Here is a 19,185-nt window from a genome sequence, read left to right as displayed (position 1 = left end):
ACCTATGTGCCTTAGACAAGTCACTTAGACCCTCTGGGCCTCAGTTTCTCAAGATGCAAAATGAAGGGATTGGGCCAGATTAACAAAATGCTAAATTAAATCTGAAGCCGCAGACCCCACCTGACCCCTTAGCCAAATAGGCTAGAGGAAGGGTCTCAGAAAAGCCTTTGAAAGGCTCTCAATTCAAAATCCCTACTATGTGCAAGGCCCTAGGCTGAGGCCCAGGGCCAGAGGAAGACCAGCACAGATAGGCCAGGCTAGGGGAAGGGGGCTCGGGGAGGGGCTCTGTTCTAGGGGGCGGGGTCCCAGGTTGGGGTGGGGGGGAGTGTAAGAAGGAGGGGGGTGGGTCCGAGAGGCACTGGGCCGAGTTGGGGGGAGGGGGGCCGGGGGCGGGGTCCCGGGTTGGGCTGGGCGGGCTCCCGCCCTCACTTCCTCCGGGAGGGGTTAGGGACGTTGTACTCAGAGTCGCCCACACAGTCTCTGGACAGGAGTCGCCTGAGCCTCGCGTCCGGCCCCGGCCCCGTCCCCGGCCTCCCAGGTAAGAGCCACCGCCCCGCGCACAGCCGCGGGCAGAAAGACTCGGTCAACCGGGACCCAGCCCCAGAACCCCACACCCCGCCCTCGGCCCCGCTGCGGCTGCGCCCCCTCCTCCACCCCACCAAGCCTCTTGGCTAGACTCGACCCTCGAATTCTCCCCCAGCCCCAAGTCCCAGGCCGGTCAGCCCCCTCCTCCTGGGGACGTACTCTCCTGCTGGGACAGGAAGGTGTGGCGGGAGTGGGGGGCGCGGGCAGTGGAAAAGAGTTCCCGAGTAGCACACAAAGGGTTAACGGCAGCTGTTTCTCCGCCTGTCCGCGGCTTGCCTGCCTGCCTGCCAGCCTGCCGGCTTGCCCAGGGTCCCAGCTTCCGAGCGCCCCCAGAGCCCGGGAGACCGTGCTCAACTGAGCTTCATAGTCGAGGCCAGGGATGGGAGTGAGCTCTCTGCTGCCGAAACCCCACTGACATCTCCCCCTTCCCCGCTCTTCCCCGACGGCCGCTGTCGGTGCCCTCCCGCTGGGAACCGGCCGGCTACTTTCTGATCCTGGCCAGGCTCTCCTTTGGGGAACAAGGGAGGGAGGGAGGCCAGGGGAAGGCTCCCGCTGACCCACTGGGTGTGGGACTGTTGTGGGGAGCCAAGTTGGAGAATGAAAAGACAGAAACTCGGAGACACCCAGAGACTGAGACACAACAACGGAGAGACAAAGATGGAGGAGGCATCAGGGAGAGAGAAACAGACACAGAGACTGAGTGAGACAGACATACCTGGCTAGCCCCAAACTTTTATCTTCCGATTCAAATCTCTGTCCCAGTGCCTCAGCCCCAAGGGAGAAAGACTGAATGAACTGGCTGTCTCAGGGCCCTTGGGAGTTTCATCCATCCATCTCCTTACCAAACCTTTTCCTTTCCCAAGCAGCTTTGTCCTTCCAGGCCCCCATGGTTGGGGGGAGGGGGGGCGGAGGGAAGAGGAGAATTTGGGTTTGGTGCCAGGCAGCTGGTGAAAGAGGGAGGGAGGAAGGGAGAGAGGGAAGGAGAAAAAGAGAGAGAGAGAAGGGGGGAAGAGAAAGAGGATTTAAATTTTTCCCCTTGAGTATTCTGTCAACAAACCCACTAATTCCTGGAATCTGAGGAAGGAAAAGAGTGGGGGGCAGAAAGAGAAGGTTGCAGCCTAATCTTTAGTCACAGCTGGGGGGTGGGGGGAAGGGCAGTTTCTCTGCTAGCCAGTGGGAAAATAAATGTCCTCACATTTGTGTGCCCTTCCAAACAGTGGAGTAGTTAGTTAATGGGCATAATGGGAAACTTTATTGGCATGAACATTTAGAGAACTGGGAGTTTCTGGCCCCCAGTAATAGAGGAAGCAAAGGGAACCTAGCCCCTAACCCTGTTAATGTTCTCTGCCTTCTGGCCAGCTTGACTGAAACATTGCCAAACCTCTCTTCTCCCCAGAGAACTTAGTATTGGCAGCCTCTTGGCAGCCAACAGTTCCTGTAGAGCTCAGAGTCTATCCACCAGGTGTGTCAGAAAGGAGCAGGCTGGGTAACCCTGGAGTCCCAAGTTCTGTAAAAAGTGTCTTTTCCTGGGGGGGGGGGGGGGGAATGCAGCTAGGTGGCGCAGTGGATAAAGCACAGGCCCTGGATTCAGGAGGACCTGAGTTCAAATCCGACCTCAGACACTTGACACCAGCTGTGTGATCCTGGGCAAGTCACTTAACCCCCATTGCCCTGCCAAAAAAAAAAAGTGTCTTTTCCACTGGAACTAAGCAGCCTGGACCTGAGGTAATACCTGGGCTTCAACCTAATTCCCATGCAGGACAGACTAGTCCGGAGGCTCTCTCCACATTTTTGCCATTAGAGAGGGGCTCCATTCTTTGGCTATAGAAAACAATGATTCATTTCAATTCATTTCACCAAATATTTATTGCCAATGACGACTGCATGCAAGGCACTATGCAAGGATGACAATGACCATAACCACTGCCCTTACTCAGCCTGAACTTACAATCTACTATGGGAGATCTGACCCAATGGTCACAAAACTAAGCTTCCTACTAGGGAGAATGGGATAGGAACAAAGGAGAGTTAGACCAAGAGCTATCAGAAATTTAAGAAGGGAGAGCACAGGAAAGGCACTCCCTCTTAGGGGGGAGATTCCCAGCCTTGGACTAGAGCCTAGGAGGGCATGGAGAGTCTTGAATCTTCATTACCCACCACCACCATACTGGGAAAATTCCAAGCCTGCCCAGTCCTGGGCATAGAAAACCAATATCTTCCCATCCTGCCCTTGCCCATGCAGACAGGCTTCCAGGAGTTAAAATGGGACTAAATGGTTGAGTGTAGGTCTCAGAGAGGTGGGATGCTCCAATTGATTGTAGGCCTGGTGCCCTGGGGGAGGAGGGAAGCAAGTACACAGAAAGCCTGCATTCTGGTGACTTCCTGCCCCCTCCCCCACCCCATTTTGGCCAGCACCTAAGTTTGAGGGGCACAAGCTGCCCCAAAAGGAAATGGAGGGTGTCAAGTGGGGTAGGGGGAGAAGAAAGAAGCTTGAGGGCCTCCAGGTCTCATCCTGAAGGCTGGGCTGCTCCAGCTGCACCAGGAAGCCCAGATGGGCCTTGTGGCATGTGCTGTGGGTCCACAAGTTGGGTGTACCAAGGTTCAAGCCCTGCCGCTGGCTCTGGTTCTGCCTCCAAAGGCTAGTGAGGATTGAATAAAATAATCTCCAGTAAGTGCTTCCTGAATGCCAGCTAGCAGCGTTATTCTCTGATTTCCTCCTCCCCACAGCCCAGAAGGGGAAACCCCTTGTCTTAGGATCTGGTGGCCAGTCCAGGGAGGAAGGAAAGGGTCCTGGACACTCCCAGACGGATGTCCGGCCACACTCCCCACCTGCACTGACTAGTCGCACATGTAGTGTTGAATGGCCAAGCCAAGCTTCAGATGCTGGGCCAAAGGAAGCATGAGCTTCCCTGGGCTTGGGGAGGGGGGGAAATGGGGCGAATAGAGGTCTCCAGGCCAGAGGGGAGGAACATTCTGGAGAACAGGAACTTATTTCCCCCAGAGCTCTCTCAGCTCTTGTAGGTCCCCTTTCCCAGAGGGGTCTTTCCCCTCGGTACAGAAGGAGAAACTGAGCCACAGAGCAACAGTCACTAGGGAACAAGCTCAGGGATCCTAATAGAGTCCCGTATTGCCTGATAGACCTGCCGACGGAGGCTTTAGGCAGGTAAGCACCGATGCCCTATAGCAGAACTACACCCTCTACTCTAGAGGAACAGGAGCAGACAGCCCATTGCTGGGAGCTCCTCCCCAAACCATCATGGTCCAAGGGACTGCCCTGAACTCCTGAATCCCAGGGAAGGACTGTCCCTGGGAAGGATCAGTGTGGTCAGGGGGGTGTGACAGGAAGTCCCTGTACCCCAGGAATGACAGATCCCCAAAGGAACCTCAGCTCCTTCCGTTTTTCCCCTAAATCCATTAGCCCCATCACTGGTTCCGAAAGGGGTCTCTAAGGCACTTAGCCCAACTCCCATAGGCTTGCATGAGGTGGAGGGTGACCAGGTAAGCCCACCAACCTGGACTGAGTGAGCTCAGTTCATCAGAGAGAGCTCTGGTGGAGAGCAAAGCTCCCATGAGGAGAAAGGAAAGGAATTCCTTTTTTCCTCCAAGGCAGAACAGAATTACCTTGGGGGAGAGCTGCTCTCCTGTCCTGCCTGCAGCTCCCTCTCCTCAGCTCTACCAATGCCGTGTGGCAGGGAGGGCAATAGGAGAGTCCGATGTGGGGAGGGATGAGGGACAGCATTAGGGAAGTACAGTGGTGAAGGGGGGGCAGGGAGGTGCAAAGGATAAAAAGAGAGGAGCTGAAGATGGGAGGAGTGAGGACGAAAGGAGTAACTAGACGTGGGTTGGGGAGTAATGGAAGGCCCGGAGGTAACCTGAGGAGGGATGGGGAGAGGTGTGAAGGGCTGCTAGCTGGCTAGGCTGCTTTTCCCGGGTGAAATCATTTGCTTTAGTCTCTATCCCTTTAACTTCCCCGGCTTTTCTCTGCCTTTGCCCCAGGGCCTTCCCGTCTTCTCCTCCTCCTTCCAGCTCCTTCCTGTCCCACGATGTTACCTTTCTCTATCTCATCCCCGGCTGGGTTCCAGGTGCCCCAAAGAGGCCAGACTTGAGGCTAGGAGAAAGGAGACTGACGTCTACCTAGGGGGCTTCTGTCTTAGAAACTTCTGAGAAGGGGGTTGGGGTAACCTGGGACCCCATCTCCCCCCAGCCCCCAGTCCCATGGACTCCAGCTCCTGCGCCTGCTGCAGAGGCAGCTGCGCTGATGACCTCACCCCACAAACACGCTTTGTTCCTGAGAAAATGGAAACTGTCTGAGGTTTGGGGGCCGGGTGTCTGCAGCAACAGCAACTAGGGCTCCCCTCCTTCCGCCTCCCCTCCCCGCCCCCCAACCCTGCCGGGAGCCAAGGGGAAGTAGGATTTAGATGTAGGAAGATAAGATAATCATAGCTCACATTTTATATGACTAACATTCACAAAGTGCTTTTTTCTTGACAACTATGAAGAAGGCAGAGCAGGGTATTACTGACCCTATTTTTTTTAAATGTATGTATGTATGTATGTATGTATTTATTTATTTTGGTGAGGCAATTGGGGTTAAGTGACTTACCCAGGGTCACACAGCTAGTAAGTGTCAAGCGTCTGAGGTTGGATTTGAATTCAGGTCCTCCTGAATCCAGGGCTGGTGCTCTATCCACTTTGCCACCTAGCTGCCCCATTGGGGTTTTTTTTTTAAATTTTGACCCTATTTTACAGATGAGAAAACTGAGGTTCAGAGAGATAGAATGATTGGTCAGAGGTCATATAACTTGGTGACCAACGCTGAGTGGCAGAATGGGTACTGAAGCCTGGAACTAAGTCCAGTGCTTTTCCCACTATAACACACCATCTCTGCCTCCCTCACTCCGGATGCAAATTTTTCATCTGTCTCCCTCAAAAAACCAGGAAAAAATAGAGAGAGGTACCATCTAGCACAGAGGCAGAGGGAGGGAAGGAATGACCTTATAGCCTTGAAAGGGGCAGCTTAGCCAGTTCTAAAGTCTAGAGGAATGTGCTTAGCCAGTCACATCAAGAAGTCAAATGAAATCAGTCATAGCCAGGGATAACGGTTAGTGAGTGACCCATCTGAGATAGACACTGTGCACTTCACATACCTTCTCCCTTTCTCTACACCAATCCCCCCTCTCTTTTTTTCTCTCTCCCCTTTCTTTCCATTTGTTAGTGCATTTTGACATCTGGCCATCTGTGCTCCCCACAGATGCTGCATATGTTTGACACCAAAACTGCCAGTTCATGCTGTGGCAAAACAAATGGACTTGTGTGGCTGGAGGCCTGGGTAGTGGAAGGGAAAGTTAGGCAGGCTCAGAGAAAGGGCTTCTGGAAGCCTAACTGTTCCTGCTCAACTTTTGAGTCTTCCCACACTGAATTTTCATTCTTGGGCTTCATTCTACCTGATGCCACCTTCTCCCATCTTCAGCCAGTCAATAAGCATTAATGAAGTGTCTTCCATGTGCCAGGGAACTTTTCTAGGTGCTGGGGACTAAGAGAAAATGAAATAATTTCTGCCTTCAAGACATTTACATTCCACTAGAACAGGGCTTCTTAACCCCTGTGGTCTGTGAATTTATCCTTTTTTTTTTTTTTTTAGTGAGGCAATCTGGGTTAAGTGACTTGCCCAGGGTCACACAGCGAGTAAGTGTCAAGTGTCTGAGGCCGGATTTGAACTCAGGTACTCCTGAATCCAGGGCCGGTGCTTTAACCACTGCGCCATCTAGCTGCCCCATATTATTTTTTTTAAGGATAAATTCACAGGGGCAGCTAGATGGTACAGTGGTTAAAGCACCGGCCCTGGATTCAGGAGTACCTGAGTTCAAATCCGGCCTCAGACACTTGACACTTACTCGCTGTGTGACCCTGGGCAAGTCACTTAATCCCCATTGCCTGGAAAAAAAAAATAATAATATGGTGGGGCAGCTAGGTGGTACAGTGGATAAAGCACTGGCCTTGAATTCAGGGGTACCTGAGTTCAAATCCAGCCTCAGACACTTGATACTTAACTAGCTGTGTGACCCTGGGCAAATCACTTAACCCTCATTGCCCTGCCCAAAAAACAAAACAAAACAAAAAAACCAAAGAATAATATGGTAAGTGTGTAGTAATATAATTGTTTTCCTTTGTATTTGTATGTGTTTTATGCATTTAAAATGTGCTTCTGAGAAGGGGTCCCTAGGTCTCACCAAACTGTCCAATGGGTCCTTGATGCAGAAGTTAAGAACACCAGCAGGAAGGAGGTGAGGAAAAGCAACTTCTGGCATCTCCCCTCTTTTGTTTTTCCTGAGGATGGACCATGAGGAGTTAGTACATCTCCCTCATCACCTACCCCATAAGTGCCCAGCTGCTAGTGTCCTCCCTCCAGAAATTCCTTTCTACTTACTTTGTATATTATTATTAGCAGGATTATATAAGGCCCACACTCACTTATAGGTCAACTCTCAGCCTGCTACTTGAGTAGTACTTTACCCCAAGCTCTAAGGTAATCTAGGAGCATATTTATTTATTTCCTTATTAATAACATTTAATAAACTAAGCTCAGGGCCTCATCTCAGTTCATCAAATATTTATTTAATAAACAACAGAAATCTCTTCTCTGAATCATAGTTATTTATATGTCTTTATTAAGTCTCTTAATTATCTAAAAATAGCGCAGCTATAGTCACCTCTATCACTGTAATGGCCAATTACTTCTCCTTACTTCTGGAAATACAGTTTTATCATTCAGTTCATTGAAGATCCCAAATAAAGTCTTCTCAGGAAATCTTATCATCTTCTTTGAAAAACAATGTTCAACCATCCAGAATACCATAATAATAAACAATACCACCAAGAAAAAGGACCTCTCCATTCTCTTTTAGTCTTTAACTTCCTTCAAACCATCACTGAATAGTTTCTTCCAAAACAGCAAAAACATCACGTTTTAGAACATTCCATTTGACTTTTAAAGCTATATTAACTATAGCCTCTGTGGGAAAGGTTTTGAAACCATGTTGTTGCACTTATATATGTGCATGTTGTCTTTACACCTAGAATGTAAGCACCTGGAGGGCAGGGACGGTTTCATGTTTGTCTTCAGATCCTCAGCACCTAGCATGGACCGACACATAGTAGGGACTTAGTAAATGCTTGTTGATTGATCTTAGACTTACAACTAGAAGGAACTTAAAGACTATTAGTCTAACTCTGTAACTTCCTCCTTTGCAAACTTTAAAGCACTATATAACCATAGCTGGCTCTTATTACTGCACTGATGAGGAAACTTGAGGGGTTTGAATGTGAATGACAGGGGCAACTAGGTGGCGCAGTGGATAAAGCATCAACCCTGGATTCAGGAGTACCTGAGTTCAAATCCAGCCTCAGACCCTTGACACTTACTAGCTGTGTGACCCTGGGCAAGTCACTTAACCCCCATTGCCCCGCAAAAAAAAAGAAAAAAAAAGAATGTGAATGACAAGTGAATTAACTTACCCAAGATCAAACAAGTAGTATTAGAACTGGGATCTGAACCCCCAACCCTCAGACTTCAAATCCAATACCCTTTGTATTACACCATACTGCTTCCCTTTCTCCTTATCTCTGACCCCTGAGCTGTGTTCTCTATGATACCCTTTGAAGCCTCTAGCCTCAGACTGAAGGCTCTCCTTGGTCTGTCTACAGCCCTGGGCATCAGGATCATTGTTTGCTCCCCAAATACTGAGGTCTCCTTGGTGCCCTCTGAGGGCCTAGGAAAGGGGTGGAATTTTGCATCAGATCTTCGAGGGCAAGCTAAGACAGCTGGTGAGATGGGACAGAGAGGAAGCCCGAGTTAGTGTCACTCTGCCCCCTTACCCAGATCAGTCACCAGGGAAGGAAAGCTTGGGGGAAGTAGTGGGGGAGGGGGGGTAGTGGAAGGAACTCCTCAGGGCCAGGACAGGAAGTGAGTCACTAGTGGGGGTGGGGGGGGTTCATCCCTCCATCAAGCTCTGCCAGGACCCAAATTAGGAAGCAGTCTCTTCTTTTTGATCCTGACTCGACCCCATCTCCCCTGGAGACTCAAAGGGAGGGGTAACAGTCCAAAGAAGACGGGGAGCCCTCCACAGACCAGCTATGCATGTCCATATCCCCCAGGACCTCTCTGTAACCTTAAGCCACTCAGCCCCTTATCACTCCTTTCTCAGGACCAGAGTTGAAGAGGAACCTTGACTTAAGATATCAAAGGCAATTTCCTCCTGTTCTTTCCTCAAAACAACTCAGTCAATTCTGGCTTCCTCTTTCTAGGGCTATCTCTGGCTTCTGTTTCACCTGCTTGGGCTAGACCCAGTTCTCTCATTTAGCCTCAGAACTGGGAAAAGACTAGGGAAGTTTTGGAAATTGTGGTATTTGGCACTCGATGTACCACATGACAGGCCAAAGAGGGTGAAACGAATTAAAAAGCTGTGTGTCTGTGACAGATTACCTAAAAAACAGCATCTCTAGGGGCAGCTAAGTGGCACAGTGGATAAAGCACTGGCCCTGGATTCAGGAGGACCTGAGTTCAAATCTGGCCTCAGACACCTGAGCTAGCTGTGTGACCCTGGGCAAGTCACTTAACCCTCATTGCCCCACAAAAAACAAACAAAAAGAGCATCTCTTGTTGCACCATCCTGAACATCACAGCCATGATGACTACCCACCTTGCCCACCCCCTAGGGCCGTTCTAGCCCAGGTCCCACCAACCTTTCTTATTGCACCAAGTGGATCTGAGGGATCCAAGGTACTCCTTTTGACTGTTTTCTCTTTACCTATTGCCCTTGTGTAAACCCGTTTCCTCAGGCCATAACCCCTGACTCTTGTGATTTCTCTCTTCAGGGCCCTCAACACAACCATGAGCGAGGCCTTTGACTGTGCCAAGTGTGGGGAGTCCCTGTACGGCCGGAAATACATCCAGGCAGAGGGTGGCCCCCACTGCGTTCCCTGCTACGATGGTACCTTCGCCAACACATGCGCCGAATGCAAGGAGCTTATTGGGCATGACTCTCGGGTGAGGACAGGCACCAGCTACCAGGCTGGCTTTGGTTTCTACAGACTTAGGTTCTATCTTAGATCTAGTCTGGGCTTCAGTTTCCTCATGTAAGAAATGGGAGAAGGGCTTTGTGGCTCAGAGAGGGATAGCGCCTGAGGATCTGTCCAGAGGCCGTGGTGGGGAGTTTGGGTTCAGCCCAAGAACCCAAGCATCTTCTTCCTCTGTGCCCACATAGGAACTGTTTTATGAAGACCGGCACTACCACGAAGGCTGCTTCCGCTGCTGCCGCTGCGAGAAGTCCCTAGCAGATGAGCCTTTTACTTGCCAGGACAATGAGCTCTTGTGTAACGAATGCTACTGCAGCGCATTCTCCTCCCAGTGCTCGGCCTGTGGGGAGACCGTCATGCCTGGTACGGGCATGGGGGCACAGAGGTCCCTTAGTTGGGGAGGAGGAGCGTGAAGGGGGAGTGGAGTCCCTGAAGGAAGGGGGCCACACCCTTCTGTTGTTTGACCCCTCTCCCTCCCACCCAGGGTCTCGGAAGCTAGAGTATGGGGGTCAGACCTGGCATGAACACTGCTTCCTCTGCAGTGGCTGTGAGCAGCCCCTGGGCTCCCGCTCCTTTGTGCCTGATAAGGGTGCTCACTACTGCGTGCCCTGCTATGAAAGCAAATTTGCTCCTCGATGTGCCCGCTGCAGCAAGGTAAGATCAGGGTGGGGGGAGGACACACAGATGTGGAAGCCGGCGGGGGGAGGGAGGGCCCTTGACCCAGGGGTTGGTTTCTCTAAAATAGCTAGCTCCTTCCCATGTTGGCTTCCCAAGGCTTTGCTCTGTCTTCCAAGAGGAGCTAGAAAATGTTGTAGGGTAGTGTCCCCTCTACTCTAGACCAGTATCCTCAATCCAATCCCATGCTCCCTGACCCTGGTCCCCAAATTCCATCTCTTGATCTCTCCTGTACCCCTCCCCCTGTTAGTGTCATGCCCCCTAACTGTGTCCCTGTCCCGCCAGACACTGACACAAGGTGGAGTGACTTATCGTGACCAGCCCTGGCACCGAGAGTGCCTGGTCTGCACCGGGTGCCAAACCCCCTTGGCTGGCCAACAGTTCACATCCAGAGACGAGGACCCCTATTGCGTGAATTGCTTTGGGGAGCTCTACGCACCAAAATGTAGCAGCTGCAAGCGGCCCATCACAGGTGGTTGGGGAGGGGGAGTTATTGTGGTAGGGGTTGGTGGGGGGGGCTTTCCCCCCAGTAAATAATGGGGACCCATCACACTGTGGCTGGAGGAGTGGAGGGAGCCTTCTGGGAAGGGGAGGAGGGTATTGGGGGATCTGATCTCACCTTTTCCATTTCCCCTACCCCCAGCAGGACTTGGCGGGGGCAAGTATGTGTCATTTGAGGACCGCCACTGGCACCACAGCTGCTTCTCCTGTGCCCGCTGCTCAACCTCCCTTGTGGGCCAGGGATTCATACCCGATGGAGATCAAGTTCTCTGCCAAGGATGCAGCCAAGCTGATCTCTGAAGGAGCCTCCCCGGCTGGGGACCTCCTAGGATACTCCCACCTCAAAACTGGGGTCGCCTATAAACCCAAATGTCCCCTTGGCTGTCCCATCCCAAACCCAGGATGCCCCCATTCCCACAGCTCCCCAATCCCAGCTCAGGAGGTAGTGAGCTCCCTGTTGCTGGGGGTCTTCAAGCAGAAGCTGGATGACCATTTGTTCAGGATGTTGTAGAACAATCTTCCTGCTCAGGTAGGGGTTGGACTAAATGACTTCTGAGGTCCCTTCTAGCTCTAGGAGTCAATGGAACCTGCAATCCTCACCAAGGACCTCCTGCCCTGCCTGAAATCCTAACCCCCAAGTCTTTAACCAAAGGGCCTTAACCTTGAGACTGCTCATGCCCACAACAAACCCAGGACCTCAGGCCTCAAAACCCACTGATTTTCTTCATCCCCCCCAGAAGGCCTTAAACCCAGGCCACATCAGCAGAGGCCTGACACAACCCTTCCCTGTCCTCATCTGTCTGAGGCTGCCTTGGCTCTGAGGACTAAGCTGGGGTCAGTGGGGTGAGGAGGAGAAAGGGACACAGGGGCCTTAATTGGGGCTGGGGGAGTTAAGGGGAAGGGGGAACCTTTCCTCCTCCCTCTCCTTTCTTGCTTCTGCAATAAAAGTGTGATGAGACTGTAGCTGTTATTTTTTGAGGTGGGAAGTGAGGGGGTTCCCCTGACCCCAGGTTTCTTTTTTTGTCCAAGAACCTCTTCTCTCTTAGAAGGGCACAGGTGCTAAACAGACATCTGGCAGAGTCTCTAAGGAATGGTGGTCAGGCCCTCTCTCCTACTGCCTTTGCTGGGGAACTGAGCCCAGTGAGAGTGATCACACCCTCTGCCCAACACACACACATCCCGACTTTTCTCAAAGCTTAGCCTTCCATTGCACTTTTGTCCTTTAATCTTCTGGCTTCTGTGGGGTGGAGAATGATGGTGAAAATAAAAACCACTCTGCCTAGAGTGTTTTAAACTTAGCACCCTTCTCTTACATCAGCCCCCTGGAAACATCATTTTCACCATTTTACTGGTAAGGAAACTGAGGCAGAAAGTGACTTCCCAGGGGCAGCTAGGTGGTGCAATGGATAAAGCACCAGCCCTGGATTCAGGAGAACTTGAGTTCAAATCCAGCCTCAGACACTTGATACTTACTAGCTGTGTGACCCTGGGCAAGTCACTTAACTCTCATTGCCCAGCAAAAAAAGAAAGTGACTTCCCAGAGTGACTATCAGAGATGCCTCCAATAGAAGCATTCTGATTCTAACCCACCCTTTTCCCTATATTAGACTGCTTATCATTTCCTGTGACACAGGGTTGTAATTGTAATGGCTCATATCTCTAGGGGCTCTCACAATGCCTGGTACATAGTTGGTGCTCAATAAATGCTCTTTACAGAGGCAGGTGTGTAGTACGATGGATAGAGTTGTCATCTGGCCTCAGCAAGCAACTCTCAAGCTCTCCCTCAATTTTCTTATCTGTAAAATGAATATAGTTAATAGCAACCACCTCCCTGGGTTGTTGTGAGGATCGAGTAAAATAACATTTGCAGGGTTCCTTTCCAGCCTTAAAGGGCTATCTAAATACTCATTATTATAATAACCATCCTCACAACAGCACTGCGAAGTAGATAATGGAAGTATAATTGCTCCCATTTTAGAGATGTGGAAACTGATCCGATCCAGAGGCTTTCTTTTCTCTACTGTTTGTTGGGCTACCTCTTCATTGTCCTCTAGAAACACCTCCTTGCAACCCTCCCCTCCCTTTCCTCTCATCTCCGCCCCCCCCCCCAGCCTTACAAGGTTTCCAAAAGGGACGAGCTAGCAAAGGAGAGAGGCTCCTGCCTCAGTTAGTCCCTGGACCCCCATAATAGCTCCCTGCCCCCCAACAATTTCCCGCGGCAGGCAGAAGTGGGGGAGGGGGGTGGCCAGGCACCCCCCTTTCCCCCGGGGATTCGCTGTCGGCTGCACGTTTTTAGCCAAAAAAGGCAAAGGAGCAGCTGCATGAGGCAGGAACATCTGGATCCGATTCCCGGCATGAATGGGTCACGGCCCCGCCCCCCCTCCCGCTCCTAACGCTGGTGATTCATGGATCGGTTTCGGAGAGGGATGGGGGCTGCCCCCAAAAATAGGAGGAGGGGGACTGAGGGAGGTCGGCGTCTGAACGACTAAGCGTCCCCCTTCCCCTAGGGACGAGGGCAGGCAGAAGGGGGCTGCACGCCTCCATTTTGCCTCCGCACCCCACCTCCCCCCATTCCCTCTTTCTCGCCGCTTTCCAGCCAGCCCTCCCCCCAGTGCCTCCGTAAGTTGCTGCAGTCAGACCGCAGAAAACTTCCTAGCTCCTTGGCTGGCTCACCCTGTGGGTCTTATTCCTCTCTCCGTCTCTCGCTCTGCCTCTGTCTTTCTGTCTCTCTCTCTCTTTGTCTCCCTCTCCCTTCCTCCCTCCCTTTCTCTCTTTTTCTCCTCAAGTGTCTCAAACAGACACAAAGACACACATGCCTAAGGTCAGTCCTAGAAGGTAAAGGTAGTCTCCCTTCCCCACTTCAGGGGAGCAGACGGGGCGCAGAAATATTCCGGTAGCCTCCTAACCGGTCCTCCGCCTCCACAGCCTCCACCCTCTAATTCAGCCTTCAGGCACTGACAGATTAATCTTTATGCATACATGAATCACGTCACTTGCCCAGATAATGCCGGAGGGCAGAGACATTGGCGCTGTAAGGGACCATGGAGACCAGTCAGTCCATCCTTTCAATTTACAAGCTGAAGAAACTGAGGCCAGGAAAGGGAAAATGACTTGTTCAGGGGCACCCCCAGATAGGTGACAGAATGAGGATTCCAACACCTATTATCTCCTGACTCCTAGTTCCTCCCGCTGACGGTAGTGTAAACTCCATTTATGGCCCTCCACGATCTAATTCCAATTTAATTGTCCAGCTTTATCTCATACCATTCCCTGTCCTGAACTCTGAGACAACTCTGTCCCTCTCTGTCATCTTGTCCTGTCAAAATCCTGTACTCCCTTCCCACTCTCAGCTCAACTCAATCCCTATCTGTTAAAATCTCTCTCTTCCTTTAAGCCCCAACTCTGCTACCCCCTCCTCCCTAGCATGACGCCTTCCCAGACTCCCCAGGTGAAAGTGATCTCTTCCCTCCTCACATTTTCCATAGTACTTCTCAGGATTCTCCTTGGCACTGACCTCCCTCTTCTCTGTATCATAGTTATTTGTGTACAAGCCCTTCCCTGAATTAAAGAGGCTTTATGGTGGAGGGAAGAGAACATTGAATTTGGAGTTTATATCTCAGATCTGCTATCTATCTGTGGGACTGTGGGCAAATCCCTTCCCCTCTCTAGGTCTGTTTCACCATTCCTGTTCTAAATATGACAATAGGGCCTTATGTGCTACCTATCTTTGTAAACACCCCCCCCCACACACACACACACACAGGGATACTTAATAGGTGTTTATGTAGTGGGGGATGGGATGGAAGTCAATCAGGATACCATTTTTTTTTTGCACTTAATTTTTTTCAATTACATATAAACAACCAAATTTTACATTAGTTTTTACATTTTTAAAAGTTCCATATTCTCTCCTTCCCCTCCTCATTTAGAGCCAGTTCAGTGACACAGTGGATAGAAAGCTGGGTCTGGAGTTGGGTAGATCCAAGTTCAAATATGGCCTTATATACCTACTAGTTGTGTGATTTTGGGTGTCGCAACTTCTGTTTGCCTGTTTCCTCATCTGTAAAAGGGGTTAGAGAAGGATCTTTATGAGGTCTCTGATCCAAATTGATGGAATTAGAGGGCAGTTTAGCCACTGGCTGGCCAAAGGATTGGTGGCCCTTTAAAAGTGGGATATACTTTCTAGGAATTGACTTGAGGGTTTAAACAGCTTTAAACAGTATGACTGACCTCTGTGAATCCAGAGAGAACCAGCTCTGGAGAGTGGGAGTTAAGTTGCAGAGAGAAACAGGCTCAGAGAGCCAAGCTGAGAAAACTACCCAGTAGACACTGCATGATGACACCACAAGAAGGGAAAGGGCCCTGGGGACCTGCAGATGACTTGCCTTGGTCCCATGTATTCACTAAGTAGTAGCCTTTCTACTAGTATATCGGTGTGTTCTCAATCTTTCCACTAATGTGTGGAATTGTGTACACACTAATGTGTGTAATTGTCATGTGTAGTTGGGTGGGAAAATGTGTCACAGGTTAATGGGTGAATATATTGTTACTATTATTTCTACCACCTCAGAAAATACTTTTGTTTTAAGCTAAATATATCAACCTGCTGACTATCAAAGGTAAATGCCCTGGTGGGGGCTCACAAACAATAGTTGTAGGAGTGTAAAATCAAAGAATACCTTAAACCTGTGGGTAGTTGCCCCCTAGGGACCAATCCATGAGTTAAAATTGAAGGTTCCCCATAAAAGGTACCGCACTTGGCACTCAAATTACTAAACTAAACCACATTGCTTCCATTCTGTCTGCTGCCCCCATCCCTAAACACCTATTACAGGGTAGACTATCAATAGCTGTCCTTCATGCTTGAAGAGAACCAAAATGACATCACCATGTTGGGGTCAGTGTACAGTGAATCCAGAAATGGCAACACAAGCCCAGAAGGTTCTGTCACAGGTTCAACATAAATAGTCCACATGAACATTTGAAGTGCACATGTCTCTAAATTTGTACCTCTCACCTTTCTTTTGAGCTACAGCAATTCTGCTTTGCTCATAGAGCACTTCTTTGATGCAGGCATGCTATTCTGGACACATCTGTGCCAGTGTCTCTTATGTCTCCCAATTGATTCCAAAGTTCTTCAGGGAGACCTCGAGAATGTCCTTGTATGGCTTCTTCTGACTTCTATGTGAGCGCTTTCCTTGTGTGAGTTCCTTGAAAAACAATCTTTTAGGCAAACACACATTTGGCATTTGAACAACATGGCCAGCCCACTCACTGGAGTTGTGCTCTCTGTAGCAGAGTTTGAATGCTTGTCATTTCAGTTCAAGAAAGGACCTCAGTGTCTGATATCTTATCCTGCCAGGTGATCTTCAAAATCTTCCTAAGACAATTCAAATGGAAGTGATTCAGTTTCCTGGCATGATACTGGTAGACTGCCCAGGTTTCGTGGGCATACAATGATGTGGTCAGCACAATGGCTTTATAGACCTTCAGTTTGCTAGGCAGCCTAATATCTCTTCTCTCCCATACTTTCCTTCAGAACCTCCCAAACACTGAGTAAGCTCTGGCAACGTGAGAGTTAACCTCATCATCTATGTGTACTTCACTGGAAAGTATAGGTAAGTGAACTTATCCACAGACATGGTGTGAGAGTGATGAAGGTGATTTGTAGATTGCATAGACTTATCCTCTCCAAACTAAACATTTAAATTCAACAAAAGCAGTGGCCCCAAGGCAAGATGACTACCAGAAGACAATGTCAACAGATTAGAGTGCTTCTCTGAGTGTGAACAGTTTGAGGGAAGTGGAGCCAACAAGTAACAGCGGAGCAGAAAAGGAGTGGATGGCTTTCAGAGATCTGGTATATAGCACTGCATTTACTCATCTGGGCCAGAACACTGGCAAACATCAAGACTTGTTTGACTGAAATGATGGGGATATTCAGAAGCTGCTAAATGAAAAACGGCAAGTCCATAGGATTTACTAGCAGGATAGTTCATCCAGCTCTAAGTAGTAAAAGTGCAAGCAAATCTCCGAGAGATTCAAGATTCTTGGCTCAGTAAGAAGACGTGAAATTCAGTTTTACGCTGATAGTAACAATCCAAAGTATTTTTTATGGTGCCCTGAAGGCTATTGATGGGCCAAATACTTATAGTGTATCTCAACTAATCAGTGCTGATGGCACCACATTAATTATTTATAAGGACATGATACTGGAGATATGGGCTTGAACACTTCCAACAGACTATCATCCATCAACGCTGAAGCCTCAGGTTGAAGTCAGTCTCTTTTTAAGCTGAACTTCCAACTGAAGAAGAGATTTTGAATGTTACTAGACTCCTCCCATGTGCAAAGCATCTGTTGCTGATTCTGTTCCAGCTGAGATTTACAAGGCAGGGGATTTACTGACCATACAAAGCTGACTGAAATTTTCTGGATTATATGGCAAGAAGAAATTACCTTTCAGGAGTTCAAGGATGCCTTCACCCATCTCTATAAAGGAAAAGAAAATAGATCATCCTGTGATGATCTGGGGTGGGGGTGGGGGGCTCTCTCCCTTAGTGGTTGCTGGCAAGATTCTTGCTAGAGTCCTCCTTAATAGGCTGATACTTCACTTGGAAGTATGGTCATTTAACCAAGAGTCGGTGTGGCTTCAGAAAGGGCTAAAAGATGGTCAACATGGTGTTTGCTGTCCCACAACTCCAGGAGAAATGCTAGGAGGAGAACAGAGGTTTGTATACTATACAATGTTTATTGATCTGACCAAGGCCTTTGATTCTGTCAGTTGTGAGGGCTTGTGGAAGATCATGGTGAAATTTGGTTGCCCCAAGAAGTTCATCAGTATCGTATGTCAGTTCCATGATAGTATACTTGCCTGGGTTCTGGATGATGAACAATGCTCTCAAACTTTCCCAGTCACCGATAGAGTGAAGCATAAAGAAACTACTAATACAAAGTCAAAGAAAAATTGTGGAGACTTGTATGAACTGGTGAGAGTGAAGTAAACTAGGGACCAATATACATAATGATGATGACTATAGTGATGTAAATTTTAAAAAGCAACACTGAGAGAAAGCCAGATTTTGATCAATCATGTCAATTGATCAATTGGGTATTGGCATTGGTCAGCTATGTCCATAGAGGGCAATTACTATTATTCCTACCCAGAGTTCTATCACTGCATAGGGATGAGGCTGGAGTTTCTAATACTATCACCCACAAGTCTCCATTTACTGTGCCTACCCCTTACCCACCCCCCATTATCTGTCAACCAGCTTATATTAATTAGCTTTTATAAAGAGATATTTACTGAGAAGGTATAGTAGGAAGAATAGTTGCAAAACAATGCACTCAGACTGGGAAATGTGTTCTTTCCTGGGAAGAGAAAATCCAAGCTTAAAAATAGTCGGTTTAAAAAAAAAAAAACTCCACAAACTATGGCCCCTCTGTCCCTCCCCAATCAGGAGTACATGTTCCCATCGGCATAAATTCAATTCCTGAGAAGATTGAGTTCAATCCCAAGTACAGAACACATCCTTCTAGACATCAGAGCCCTTGGAGGAATCCCCATCAAAGTCACTTCAAGGTGTGGCATCGCAGGTGAACAAGTTCCTCCTGGGCTTCACTGGACTAGCACCTTGCAGACTGTGACCAGTCGATCCATTCCTAGGTTCAGTCAAACAGATTGCTCCTGAGGGTTGGCTTCTCACTGGATTCAGGTATTCCTGCTACTAGTTCCCAATTTTGAGGAGACAACTGGGAGCTCTTCCAACCTTTTGAAGCTCAAGAAGGTAGTAACCTAATCTATTCCATTCTCACAGACTAGTTCATCTAAGATCTGGAAAGGAGAAATACAACAGAAACAGGTGCTATATATTTAGGGCCTCGTTGTAGCCTGAGGACATAAGGCTACCACTTCTCTCTACTGAGTTCAATAGTAGTTCTTCCTCCATGGAAAGCCTCCAGGGGAGAATAAATGGAGATCATTCACTTGAGCCTTTCATAGGTACCCTCAGTTTTGGCTCAATCTCTCCATTATCAGCTCTTCCAGACCCACAACCAACCAGAAGACTTTTCATGATGACCCAAAGCAGCTTCTGGAGTTGGACTGGTGGTAGGTAGGAAATATTGTTCATGGTTTATATAACCAGAAAGGCAAATCTGTCCATGTTTTAAAGACTGGTCCCTCTTTACATGAGAAGGTCAGAGAAGGGGCAGCTAGAGCATCAGCCCTGGAGTTAGGAGGACCTGAGTTCAAATCCTGCCTCAGACACTTGACACTTACTACCTGTGTGACCCTGGGCAAGTTCCTTAACCTCAATTGCCTCGCACACCCTCCCCCCAAAAGTC

General features: G+C 49.2%; 1 protein-coding gene across 2 annotated transcripts; it reads left to right on the top strand.

Annotated features, from left to right (window-relative positions):
* The first annotated feature begins 410 nt into the window (after window positions 1-410).
* FHL3 (four and a half LIM domains 3) lies at window positions 411-11,751 on the top strand. 2 transcript variants are annotated; one of them, XM_043996842.1, is made up of 6 exons: window positions 411-538; window positions 9,460-9,631; window positions 9,849-10,023; window positions 10,145-10,314; window positions 10,621-10,807; window positions 10,979-11,751. In XM_043996842.1, exons 2-6 carry the CDS (start codon window positions 9,476-9,478, stop codon window positions 11,134-11,136), a joined length of 846 nt encoding a protein of 281 aa, XP_043852777.1. In that variant the 5' UTR covers window positions 411-538; window positions 9,460-9,475; the 3' UTR covers window positions 11,137-11,751. The 2 variants fall into 2 exon arrangements, with proteins under 2 accessions (XP_043852777.1, XP_043852778.1); XM_043996843.1 differs by having other exon boundaries at window positions 10,982-11,750.
* Window positions 11,752-19,185: the final 7,434 nt, after the last annotated feature.

The sequence above is a fragment of the Dromiciops gliroides genome, chromosome 3 (assembly GCF_019393635.1).
Source record: "Dromiciops gliroides isolate mDroGli1 chromosome 3, mDroGli1.pri, whole genome shotgun sequence".
In the NCBI taxonomy this organism is placed as follows: domain Eukaryota; kingdom Metazoa; phylum Chordata; class Mammalia; order Microbiotheria; family Microbiotheriidae; genus Dromiciops; species Dromiciops gliroides.
Note: the sequence above shows the minus strand (reverse complement) of the source record. Positions and strands in the feature narration are given on the sequence as shown.